Genomic DNA, 13521 nt, shown 5'->3' with positions numbered 1-13521 from the left:
ATGCTCGGATTGCAAACGTGATCCATGCGGGAGGCACGTTCGTAACCTGCAGCATTTGCAACCCGCAGCATTTGCAACCTGCAGTGCTGTGTCTGCGTGCGTGCGGATCGCGATTCGGTGCTTCTGCGCACACGCAAAGTACAATTGAGTGCTTCTGCGCGAGCACTGAAACCCGGAAGTAACCCGTTCCAGCACTTCCGGGTTTGGCGCGGTGCGCAACCTGAAAATGTGCAACCCGAAGCATCTGTAATCCAAGGTATGACTGTATTGTGTGTCTTATACTCTGTAATACTTTCTATACCATGTTCATTTATTTGCTATTTTCAGAGAAAAGCAAAAATTCTTTATTATGATTATGGAGATATGATATTTGAGGAAGGTGAATTACCACAAGGAGTCCATTTAATTGTATCAGGAATGATAAAGGTAAATGATAGTTATAGACAAAATACCTGAGGAGGATAAATAACTGGCAAGAAAATAGGGACATCACAATGGTGGAGAAAATTATACTAAATATAATTTATAACTTTTTACTGCAAGTCTTTAGCACACTTTTCTTGACTTTAACTTTTTATAGGGATATATATGGTCATGACTGTTATTTTTTCATCTGCTTAGCCAGCTGTAACATAAATAGTACCTTTTTGTCACTATCACCCCCAACCTATAATCCTGTAAATGGATTATGTGGGAAAATCAATTGTCCACATCCAGTTTTGCCTCATGAGCGAAATTCCGCACAGGTTGAAATATTCAAGTTGCTACGTTCATTTGAGTAAGATTTTCCTTTCACCTATTGCCCAAATATAAAGCTTTATATCTTTGCTGTCACCAACAGGGAAATGGAGGAAGGGCCAGGTAAATGCTCCTGTACATTTATTTGATGCTGTGAATGTCCCTTGCCCTCCAGGTGCTCCTCAGACATTATTTCTCTTGTTGGCTATGTGCAAAAAGTCCCAATTCTTAGGAGTCCTTTTGGACTATCACAGTCCCAAATCAGAAAACTGGTGTACAGAAACATTGCTGCCGCCAGCTGTGAAGGCAGAGCATAGCCACCATGGCTCACCGTGACTACCGTCTTTCCCCTTTTTTAATACGTAGGCATAATATAAGCCATAGCAGGATTTCTAAGCAATTGCGCGATACAAGTCATACCCCGAAAATAAGACATACTGATAGACCCTTCACCCACTAGCAATAACCCCCCTCCCGCCACCCAACTCCCCCCCTTAAAAATCTCTCCCCATTTTGCTGTCGCTCCACAGACACGTATTTCCTTTAAAAGCTTGTAAAAATGCACCGAACAGCCATAGCTGCTGGCTGCCGAAGCCTCGTGATTTCCCTTCCCCGTTTCTGAGAGCATTTTTTTAAATAAAAGGATCCAAAAATATTTTTTTTAGCCAAGCTTCGTAAGCTCTACTTGGTGAAGGGGAGAAAAGTGGGGTGGGGAGGAGATGAAGGCACGAGGAAGAAAAGAGGGGCGATTGAAGAATGCAAAGGCTGTTTTCCCTTTTAGGGAGAGACCTCTGTGCGCGCGTCTGTCTCTCTCCCCCCCCCGTGCGTCTCTCTCTCTCTCTCTCTCTCTCTCTCTCTCTCTCTCTCTCTCTCTCTCTCTCTTTCACACACACACACACACACATACACACACACACACACACACAGCCCACCTCTCGCTTCCCCCCACCTTTCCCTAAATTCCCTTCCATTCAATGCACGTTGATTTCCTCTTAACGGGAATCTCCCGTGTCTGATTGTTGTCTCCTTGCTTTTACCGAAGGCATAAAGCAGGCTTTTAAAAAGCCTGCTGCAGTTTTCTTTCTACCTTATGCTGCTTGGTTGTCTGTGGAGCTGCCCCTTTAAGGATTTGTAAGTAGTCTGGATCGCAGTCCTTGCCTTGGGGACTTTTATTTATTTATTAAGGACTTTTTCCTTCGCTGTTTGCGAGCTGCTAAACGGAGCAGCTAAACGCTGCTCTACACAAAAGTTAAACTGCCGGTCCTAACAACACGTGCTTCCTCACCTCGCTGGCTCAATTGCTTCTCAATTGCTACCATTTACCAAGTCAGCAATCTTAATTGCTGCTTAGCTGGCTTCTTTGTTCTCAGCAGGTAGCTTCTTTGCTATCAGTGATACCACTACAAAGTGCTACATTGTTGGAACTTCAGACTGTTGGAACTTAAGTCTTGGGCAGCTGGCTGGTAGAGATCCTTACTTGCTTTATGTATAGGCTACTGCTAGGACTGTATCACACAGATAGATTCCATTATACTGGTTTAGATTTAAGAAGCTCCAGTGTAGCAGATTGCTATTAAGTGAGTCCCCACCTTGGAGGAGAGAGAGAGCAGCCCTTCGCAAACATCCCAGGGCCGGGGAGAGAGGGCTGCACCAGGGACGCACACACCTCCCTTCCCTCAGACTCGTAATAAAAATACCAGTAAGACATCCCACCAAAAATAAGCCACCCTGTGGTTTTTTGAGAAAAAAGTAATAAGACGGTGTCTTAAAAAGGGGGAAACACGGTAGTATCCATCAGTAGCCCTGTCCTCTATGAATTTGTCTAATTCTTTTTTAAAGCCAACCAGTTGGGTGGTTATCTCTGCTGCCTATGGGAGTGAGTTCCATAGTTTAGCTATGTACTGCATGAAAAAGTACTTTCTTTTATCTGTCCCGAGTCTTGCAACATTCAGCTTCATTGTATATCCACAAGTTCTCGTGTTAGGAAAGAGGGAGAAAAACTTTCCTCTATTCACTTTATCCCTGGTTCTAGATTCAGGTAGGTAGCCGTGTTGGTCTGACACAGTAGAAATATATTTTATTTTATTTTATTTTAAAAAAAATGTCCACTAGCACCTTAGAGACCAACTAAGTTTGCTCCTGGTATGAGCTTTCATGTGCATGCATGCGCACATGAAAACTTATACCAAGAACAAACTTAGTTGGTCTCTAAGCTGCTACTGGACCATTTTTTAAAAACGTTTTAAAATATATTTCCACTTTATCCATGCCATTCATAATTTATAAACCTCTAACTTGTCACCTCTTGCTCTCCATTTCTCTAAACTAGACAGTCATGAATGTTGCATTCTTTCTTGGCATGGCAATTTGTAGTCGCATGAAAGGCCCTTCTTTCCTCTCTTTTTCCTTTTCCACCTCCTATACTGGCAAGGACAAATTTTATTTTACGGTAATTTAAATGCAGCTGTTGTGCAAAAATGTTTCTCTGCAAAAGCGCTGTTTATAAAACAACAATACCACAAACTGGTGGAAAAAGGCAGACTCCATCATTTCCTTTGGAGTGATGGAAACAAAATGAAAGTAATGGATGTGGCAACAGATGGCACTAAGCAAAATGTCACCATCACAGATGTAAAAAAAGCCCATTCATACAATGTGGTTCAATACATCCACAGTTGAATAATGCAATTTTATTTTGGATTTTATTCCCGTACCAGGTTATCTGCAGATTGGGAAAATCCAAATTTAGCAGGGGGGAAACGTGGACAGATACTTGGATGAGATGGTTGGCTTTTGGCCATTGCAAAAAATAAAATAAATAAAAACACAAACAGCTTCAAATCTAAACTCCGATGTAGATGAACCCATTAACTGGCGACAGTGATCCATGCTTTTATCACCTACCTGAATTATTTAAAATTCATTTACGTTTTTGTTTCTTTGAGGAAACCATTTCCCCCCATACGTTATGTGCCTTCTCATGCACTTCATTGAACATCAAATCCTGCTCTGGGTCCCTCTGCTAACTGAAGTTTGGCGACTGGACACAATGAACAAGGTCTTTTCCGTTGTCCTGATGCTCTGCAATGAGCTCTGAGCAGCCATAGGATTGCATCCTTATTTCCAGTATAGAGGTGTCCTTACAACAGCTGTATGAATTTAGAGACGAGCCCAATAGCATTTTTGCCTGATCACCCCTTTTTCTCCAGTTTTTGCCCCAATTCTCATGGTATGTCTTATATTGCTGCCCATCCCAGCCCCTACAAGCTTCACAGATGCCTCTGGCCTCTTCTGAGCTTGAACAGATACTTCATGTTGTAATTCAACCTTTTACCTAGTGGCCTTCTCAGCTGTCCCTTCCTGTTGCTCCTGTTAAAAAAATCAGTCATATAGGAATAGAAATAGCTTTGAATAAGATTTTTAAAAACTTTAAATCCCCAGAATACTGAAGCTGCATTAAAATCTATGTTCAGATTGGGAAAGAGTGTAGAGTTAATATTTTTCCAATTCCAAACTTCATGTATTTTTGGAAACATCCAGTGATGTCTGCCTGCTTGCACAATGGCACTTCCCAGTTTCTCTACTTGCCCTCCCCACTCCTGGTCATCCCAAAAATCTGTACCAGAGTGTCCCACAGTTCTCTGAAGCAGATTTTGGGAGCACACAGGGAAAGTGAGAAGAGAGTGGGTCCTTGGCATGAGTGACTGTCCACTTGCACGACGTTGGATCTCACTCTTAGTGAATATAATTTTTCAAAAAAATCAAAAACTATTTTGGCATATAAACAGCAGAAGAGTCAATATGGAGCTTAATATCCTGTTATATTTCAAAGTATCTTTTATTGTGGCTAAACAATGATCAGAATAGTTCCCTCGTCTTTGTATGCTAATTTAACTATACCACAGTGATCAACATATGTTTATTGCATGAAATGGTGAAACACGTGTGCACACACAACTTATATTAAATCTTCACAGGATTTTCTTTTTCGCTTTCCTCTCCTCCTAATTGTCATAATGTCTTGGCTTAAGTAATGATAGCAATTTTGTCTCCCCCTCATATACAGCTTTCAGATAAAAAGGACAAAATACCTTAGTTCACCTCAGCGGGGGGGGGGGGGGTGGTAGTAAAATAACAGTAAATTACTTTTAGACTTTCATCACCTAATTTTTTGCTTTGCCTGGAGAAGTCTTTTTCCTCCTCAGCTTTTCTGAATTTATAATAATAAAGAAGGTTATGATTAATTTGTGGATAAAGTAACCTTTCTACAAATGTACCCTACTCAATAAATGAACAAGCTGCTTACATTAATTAAAGTAATGTCATCCTGTGCCCAAATTGCTTGTGCTAATAAGGCAAATTGGCAACAGCAAGCATTAAGCGTGATTAGTCATATGTATCTAATGTCATCACCAGTGCCTATAATTGTCTGCATAGAGAGAATTTCACATCTGTTTTAAATCATTTGTATGGTCTCTGAAAATGATGTTCATTCCTGTATTACATGAAATACATTCTTCAGATCTTGTGTTGCATCATAATGGTTCATAATTTAAAACACGAATTACTAGATACTGAAATGGATAGTACTTTTATTTAGACCTATAGCCTGCTAAATGCTCAGGAATTCCAAGTACCATAGGTAGTAACTTTATAAAATAAGATCAGCGAGACAAGAGTTACGAAATTCAGCTATATGTGAACTATATGCTTATCCCAAGCCTGCCAGACCCCATAGGGAAATTGTCAGTAGTAGTGGTAAAAGTGCCATCAGCTGTGGTGCTGAAGGAGGTATTCTCTTTTTTATACATCATTGCTTAACAGGTTGTAGTGCTTGGAAACAGTAGAGAGCACTCCAATCTGCTAGCAGTAGTTGTGCACAAGAGACAGACATGCCTTTTCAGGACAGTAGAGTATCTGCTAGAGCTGTGCAAGGCCTCTGATTTGGTTTGGGGCAATACAAGAATTAAAGGGTGCAACTCCATCTCTGAGGGACCAAAGTAAAAAAAAGGACAGACACCCTAGCCAGAACATCTCCTAAGTGCAGAGCTGAATTACTGCACTGAAATTATGGGGTGTAGAGGTTGGGAAACAGTAGAAAAGTCAGGAAATTAGGTATGCCCATATCTGTTCACAGTGCCCATTTCAAATTTTGTGTGGGAGGCCAGTGCACAAAGAACTTGGAGGACTTTGGTGCATTTGCACATGTATGCACAGAAAATCAACATATTTTTAAAATAGAACTGGAAACGAGGGGAAATGCAAACATTTTCTGTCAGCTAACCCAGAAGTCTCCCAAATGGTCACACCTCCCCCTCTGATTCATAGTGGGCAGCCATGTTGGGCTTCACTTTACCTATTTTTTAAGTCTTTGGCAGCACCCCTACTCTCTATGAGGTACAGATATCACTGCTGTTGATGAAGACTTGCAATGTGACAAATGGTTGACTCTGCTCAAATCTTCCCACTTTCTGCAGTCCAGAGATACATCACAATGATGGTCTTAAGGCTCTAGCATAACCTAATTTTGGAATTGGAGCAGGAGGGTCATGTCCCTTCTGTTAAGCACAAGATATCCAATTGGACAATACTATGTAATGAGTTGCATAAGGCAAATACGATCTAACTTCATAAGAAAGAGCTAAAGAATTTAGCCAAAAGTATGAAAGCCACCATTTGATAGCAAGTAGGACATGTTTCAGAGATGGCTAGCTGGTGTTACAAATGTATCTACATATTTGTTTAAACGGTGCAAGAAATGTGAATCTTGACATGGTCAGCATTTACTTGTAGTTGCATTTGTGTGAGAAGAGAAATGATGATGTATTTATTATTTTTAAGTAAACTTCAATGAGTTCCTTTTGAACACAATATGACTTACCTCTGCATTAACATGTATAGAATTGCAATCTTAGTATTGTACTTTTCTGAAATTGTAGCAAGTGTAGATTTTGAAAGTTATTACTGGAACAAGGGGTGGAATTCAGGTAGCGTTAAGGCAATCTTCCCATCAGCATAAGAATTTCCCCTTGTGCGATGTAACATCATCCTCTCCATCCCCTTCACCTCTCAACTCTGTTCTAGCGTCCCCCACACCCTCTGGAGCAGATCTGGGTACAGCATGGGGTGAGAGCAGGGAAATCCCATTGGGTATGCAGAAGTCGTTTTACAGCAGATTTTTTCTGTCTGATATTAAATAATGTTTTCCTTCCTTTAAAAATTGTTTACTAGCTTTCTGGTTCCATTCCTCGTTATGGAGTTGGTAAAGAAGCTTTTAAAGAAATCTGTGCACGTCTTCCAATCACTTCCTATACAGACTACATGGTTGCTGGGGCTATAATAGGAGAACTCAACTGCCTGACTAAGCAAGAAATGGAATATGGAGTTACTTGTGAAACTGCTGTGCAGGTTGGAGAATTCTGCTTTCCAATATGTTACATGAAATTCATTTTGCTTAATAATTGGTAATAGATTTAAACTAGAGCTGAAGTGAAATTCTGTGCATTAGTGAAACCTATTTTTTTACATTTCAATCCAATTTTGAATTTGGGAATTCTTACAAATTTCATCTTACAACATGAGAACATAACCAGCATTCACTTCTCACTGTGGCCAACCAGAAGACTATGGGAAGCCCACTAGGAGGACATGAGGATAATAGTACTTTCATGCTCTTGATTTCCAGCAACTACTACTGAAAGGTGTATTGCATCTGACTCTGGGGCTACTAATGGACTTCAAGACTAGCTGACAGTGACAACCTTATTCTCCATGTGCAAATTGATTGCCATCATTACATCTTTTAGCAAATTCCATTAATTTTTCTATGTGCTTTGCGAAGTAGCACTTCCTATTTTCTGTCGTGAATCTTCCAACATGCCACTTAATTGGATGACCCCCTAGTAATACAAGAGAGAGAGAAACATCTCTTCCCACTTTCTCCACATGGTGATAATTAGCAGAGTTAAAGGAATGATGGGAATTAAGGTACATTTGGAGGGTGCCACCTTGGTTATTCCTACTGACATGAAAGGTGGAGAAATGGACACAACAGCAAAAGCAGCTAATGCAATTTTGAATTTAGGCTTAAAATAATAAAAACTTTGAACCGAGCCAAATTAGAACTGTATACAAGAGTGGGAGATCTTGAAAATTGCAGCAATCAACCTGAGAATCCTGCATTTAATCAGAAGAGGTGCCTAGTGAAGTAACGGAGCTGTATGAAAGCAGCCATTAAAAGCATCTGCAAAAGCAAAGTGTATTGTACATAGGAGGAGAAATTACCAGGCAATGTATTTTTCTTTTTAGCAGAAATGAAAGATTTGGAGCATAAGCATAAGTAATGTAACCATGTACAGTTAATAGAAAGAAGGAAAGGATTGGAAACATTGGAAATTATGCTGTGGGGAATAGCGATAGTGACCCAGGACCTTACTTTCAGTGGTGGCAGCACTGCAGCGACAGCAGCAGTGATTCAATCTACTATAACACCAGCCTGCAAGCCACCCACCATCTTGATAGTCACAAAATGCCCCAGTGCAGCTGGATCCAGAGGTTATTGCTGCTGGGATCCAAAGAATCACACAGGTACCTCCATTCATCAAAGAGGTGTTTGGGTTTCCTCTATTCTAGGAGGCAAATTGCTTTTGAAATTGAGGAGACGTAGCAATATCCTCACTGGGCATGCCTAACTTTTTTTATAAGCCTGAAGTAAGCTTTTGGATCCCAACTACCGAGAGGAATCCTGACAGCAGAAGCAATTGCCCCATTGCTATAATGTTCAAATTGGCCCCAGAAGGGAATGGTTTAAAGCAGCAACTTTTCTCTCGTGCAATAATTCTTAAGCAACTTAATTTGAATACAGAAATGTCTCTTTCCCCCTGGGAATATATAATTTAAATAAAACATAACAATAATTTTAATTGTGAAGAATTTATCTTCACTTTAATTCTTTCTTAGAATGTAGCACTCAAAATGTTTGGAAATTTCCTCTATTTCCAAACACTGTTGCCTTGATTAAAGGTTATCATTTCTCATTTTCTTGCTTTATTTTTTCAGACATGTTTTATCTCTATAGATGATTTGCTAGAAGCTTTTGATAAGTTTTTGGAACCCCCCTCCCTAGAATATAAAATATGGCTGAAACTTGCTCTTGATATTGCTCTCAAAACTTTCAAGGAAAACCTTCCTAACCAGGTAGGCACATGTGTTCTTGCATGTGTAATATGATTACATCTGTGTTGTCTGCAGTCATAGACAAAAACCGTATAGAAATTTACAACTTAAATTTATGTAAGGCAATTAGGCATATTTAAATGGTCAGTATTTTACCAATTTTGCAGTGAGTGGCTCCTCCCATTAAAATCAGGCAAAGCCCTAGTGAGGGTGAATTTTGGGGACAGACACAGGCAAACTCGGCCCTCCAGATGTTTTGGGACTACAACTCCCATTATCCCTAGCTAACAGGACCAGTGGTCAGGGATGATGGGAGTTGGAGTCCCAAAACATCTGGAGGGCCGGGTTTGCCCCTGCCTGGTGTAGAAGGTGGACACCAGAAGAAAAGCCAGTTCAGGTCAGGGCTCAGAGCTGAAAATAGAGAGAATTGATGCTGTTGGACAGAAGCCCCAGAGGAAGCTTCTGGACCACTAAGACCTATAGGGCCAGACCCCAGACTCTCGAGAGGAAGCTTCCCTGAACTTGAAGAACCAAAAGCTTCACAGTGCACATCATCAAACCAGCAGTGTAAGGAGTGCACCAGGAGGGAGGCTGTGGGATAGATAGAGGGGTGTCCCTCTTAAGGTGCTGTGGAATAGAGGAGTGTTCACCTTCTAAAGGTGCTGAAGTTTTCTGCAAGGGGGTGGAGCCTAGAGGAGAAAGTCCACTCCCAGTCTTCATTGGAACATGTTGCTCACTTGGATCCAGCATCATTTTTATTTCCACAACTCTGAAATAGGTTGGGCGGAGATACAGTACTGGCCAAAGGTCACCCTCAGTGAGCTTCATGACTGAATGGGGATTTGAACCTATTGTCTCTCCAGTTCTATTATATCCTGGATTATCTAGAGGAGTTAGACCATGACTAGACTTTAATTAATTCATCACTTGCTTATGGTTGTTGAAATTGTACAGCTTAATACTAGAAAAAAGCATAACTTCTATCAACTATGGAGTTTGAACTGAAATGTTGACTGGCATAAAATGTCTAAAACTGACATACAGTAAAGGGAAAGTAAAATGGAATATGTGAAAAAAATTGTCTTGGATTAAATAATTGGGTTGATATGATGGCACACCAAGGTTGTTTACACATAGTAGATAACGGCTTAGGGAGCTGGGTATGTTTAGCCTGGAGAAGAGAAGGTTAAGGGGTGATATGATAGCCATGTTCAAATATATGAAAGGATGTCATATGGAGGAGGGAGAAAGATTGTTTTCTGCTGCTCCAGAGAAGCGGACACGGAGCAATGGATTCAAACTTCAAGAAAGAAGATTCCGCCTAAACATTAGGAAGAACTTCCTGACAGTAAGAGCTGTTTGGCAGTGGAATTTGCTACCAAGGAGTGTGGTGTGGTGGAGTCTCCTTCCTTGGAGGTCTTTAAGCAGAGGCTTGACAGGCATATGTCAAGAATGCTTTGATGGTGTTTCCTGCTTGGCAGGGGGTTGGACTGGATGGCCCTTGTGGTCTCTTCCAACTCTATGATTCTATGATTCTAACTATCTAAATTGTTGTTACAGCTGAAATGGTGTAATCAAGGTTGTGTAGATTTGTTTGCTCGTCATTTTAGATTGTCTGAGTGGATTTTTTTTTGTAAAACTTCCATTTTAAACTTTGTTAGTAAAATTGGTCTAAACCACTGAGCCTCTTGGGCTTGCCAATCAGAAGGTCAGTGGTTCGAATCCCCAGGACAGGGTGAGCTCCCGTTGCTTGTTCCCAGCTCCTGCCAACCTAGCAGTTCGAAAGCATGCCAAAAAGTGCAAGTAGATAAATAGGTATCACTCTGGCGGGAAGGTAAACAGCGTTTCTGTGCCCTGCGCTGGCCACATGGCCCGGAAAAACTGACTGCAGACAAACGCCCACTCCCTCGGCCTGTAAAGCGAGATGAGCGCCGCAACCCCAGAGTCACCTGCGACTGGACTTAACTGTCAGGGGTCCTTTACCTTTACCTTTTTAATAAAAACATAATGAGGGGATAACTAAGTAGAATACATTCAAAACTATTAACTTGAAAACTAACTGCTTATGCTGGGCAATCTTTTACATAATTTACTTCCTTAGCAAACAGGCCAAGGAAATAATGAAGGTAAGTACACATACCTTCATTTACCAAGTCTTATATTGTCATATGCAACAGTATAAAACAGAAAGCCTAACAGCACCAATAAATAAAATGTAAATATACTTGCCAATTCTAGACTGATTTTCTTTGAGCTATTTAAAGTTTAAGCCACTATACTCATATCATATTTTGACTTCTATAAACAATTGCAGAAACTGTATCACATGACTTTTCATTGTAGGACTGGAATTACAAGATGTGTGTGCAACTTTCTAATATTTATTTGCTGGATGTACCAAACCACACCAAATGTGACATTTATGATGGGCGTATGGATGAGGTCATTCTTGTACATGGAACTGTTCTAGATTGTCAACTAGGGCAGCGTTACTACGCGCCATTTCTTTTACCTAAAACCTGCCATCAGGTAAGGATTTTGCCCTCTAACTAATTCATAGTGGCACTGTGGGTTAAACCACAGAGTCTAGGGCTTGCTGATCAGAAGGTCAGCGGTTCAAATCCCTGCAACGGGATGAGCTCCCGTTGCTCGGTCCCAGCTCCTGCCCACCTAGCAGTTCGAAAGCACATCAAAGTGCAAGTAGATAAATAGGGACTGCTCTGGCGGGAAGGTAAACGGCGTTTCCGTGTGCTGCTCTGGTTTGCAAGAAGCAGCTTTGTCATGCTGGCCACATGACCCGGAAGCTGTCTGCAGACAAACGCCGGCTCCCTCGGCCTATAGAGCAAGATGAGCGCCGCAACCCCAGAGTCGGACACGACTGGACCTGATGGGCAGGGGCCCCTTTACCTTTACTAATTCATAGTATATCTTCAGCACTAGAAAGAGGGGAAAGAAGAAAAGAGTAGTCATTGGTGTTTCCAAGTATTTTTTAAACAAAACGAAATGGTCACCAGAGCTGTTCTATTTTAGTGTTGCATCGGGACAGTTGTTGGCTTGTACAGAATGAAATAAATAAACACAAACACACACACCAATTCAGAACTTGGATAAGGAACTTGGATAAGGAACAACTTGGATAAGGAACTTGTGTCACTGTTATTACTTCTTATCATGGATACCTTTAAATGGATGTTCACAACACATGTAAAACCACAATCCATGGATTGCCCCTCATTGCAACATTAACTTCCCTCGAAAAAGCTCTTATACATGAGGTCCTCTAATTAATACATGGAAATATACTGTATTTGCTGTGACACAGGTAGGACCATGCATGCAGGTAAGCAGGTTTCTGCATCTACATCCTTAGCTGTATCTGGTACATAGAAATGTGCTTCCTGCCACTTGATAGTAGTCACAGCTACTTGGTAGTGTGTTTTAGGGTTTGAATCTGCATGCAAAACTGCATGCTGTTGTAAACATAGTTAAATTGGGGCATAATGTTTTATGTGATTTTCTAAAATATAAGGTAAAGGTAAAGATTAGAACCCCTGGCAGTTAAGTCCAGTCATGAACGACTCTGGGGTTGCGGCGCTCATCTCGCTTTACTGGCCGAGGGAGCCAGTGTTTGTCCGCAGAGAGTTTTTCCGGGTCATGTGGCCAGCATGACTCAACCGCTTCTGGCAAAACCAGAGCAGCGCACGGAAATGCTGTTTACCTTCCCGCCGGAGCAGTACCTATTTATCTACTTGCACTTTTTGGCATGCTTTTGAACTGCTTGGTTGGCAGCAGTTGGGACCGAGCAACGGGAGATCACCCTGTTGTGGAGATTTGAACTGCCGACCTTCCGATCGGCAAGCCCAAGAGGCTCAGTGGTTTAGACAACAGCGACACCGTGTCTATAACAAACTAAACCACAGTGGGGCCTACAGGGGAGTTTGAAGGGGGAATCTGAGGGCCCATTTAACAGACTAAGCCACAACAACGTGTAGCAGAGCCAGCTAGTTAAAATTTTACTGAGCCATTATTGTGCTCAGTTTAATTTAACTTTTATGTAGAAGCTATGAAGACAGGCTGCTGTGTGGATGAGGTGTTATTCCATCTCTTTATTAACCTCAGATGAATTAACTTCAAAAATAACGGTTACTATGGCAATATTCTAGGTACAAGGCACTGCAACATCAACAAAACTGCTGGTTATACGAACTTTAGAGCAAGGAGCAGGAAAGAACCTTGCAGCATCCACAAGCAGCAGTGAGGGCCACTATCATTCAGCTCGGCGACCTGGTATGAAACAGCTTAAATTTTCACTCAAACTCCCAGCCATGCTGGAAGAGAAGAATGGAGCAGGGAGGGGGGATATAAAATTGGCAGTACTCATAGGAGTTGCATGGGAGATAGGAGGAGGACTTGGCCAAAATTGCCTCCCCTCTAGTGTGCATCCTCTGTTGGATGTCAGCACCTTCCATGAATGGAAGAAGCCTGTCCATTCCTAGATAGGACACATTGGATTCAGCCACAATAAACAGGATAGTTAAAGGCTTCTTACAGGGATTTAATTTCCTGTGAAAATTTACAAAATAACGGGCGAATGTAAACAAGATAAAT

General features: G+C 41.3%; 1 protein-coding gene across 1 annotated transcript in view; it reads left to right on the top strand.

Moving 5' to 3' along the window:
- The window catches only part of LOC118076093 (sodium/hydrogen exchanger 10-like), a gene marked incomplete at its 3' end in the record, with an annotated part of 54879 nt that extends 41743 nt beyond the window's left edge, over positions 1 to 13136 (top strand). The window contains exons 21-25 of the mRNA XM_060279533.1: positions 328 to 426; positions 6970 to 7146; positions 8797 to 8934; positions 11257 to 11442; positions 13077 to 13136. Coding sequence (XP_060135516.1) covers positions 328 to 426; positions 6970 to 7146; positions 8797 to 8934; positions 11257 to 11442; positions 13077 to 13136 — 660 coding nt within the window. The remainder of the gene's footprint in view (positions 1 to 327; positions 427 to 6969; positions 7147 to 8796; positions 8935 to 11256; positions 11443 to 13076) is intronic.
- Between the last annotated feature and the right edge of the window lie 385 nt (positions 13137 to 13521).

This window comes from Zootoca vivipara, chromosome 1, assembly GCF_963506605.1.
Source record: "Zootoca vivipara chromosome 1, rZooViv1.1, whole genome shotgun sequence".
Classification (NCBI taxonomy): Eukaryota; Metazoa; Chordata; class Lepidosauria; order Squamata; family Lacertidae; genus Zootoca; species Zootoca vivipara.
Note: the sequence above shows the minus strand (reverse complement) of the source record. Positions and strands in the feature narration are given on the sequence as shown.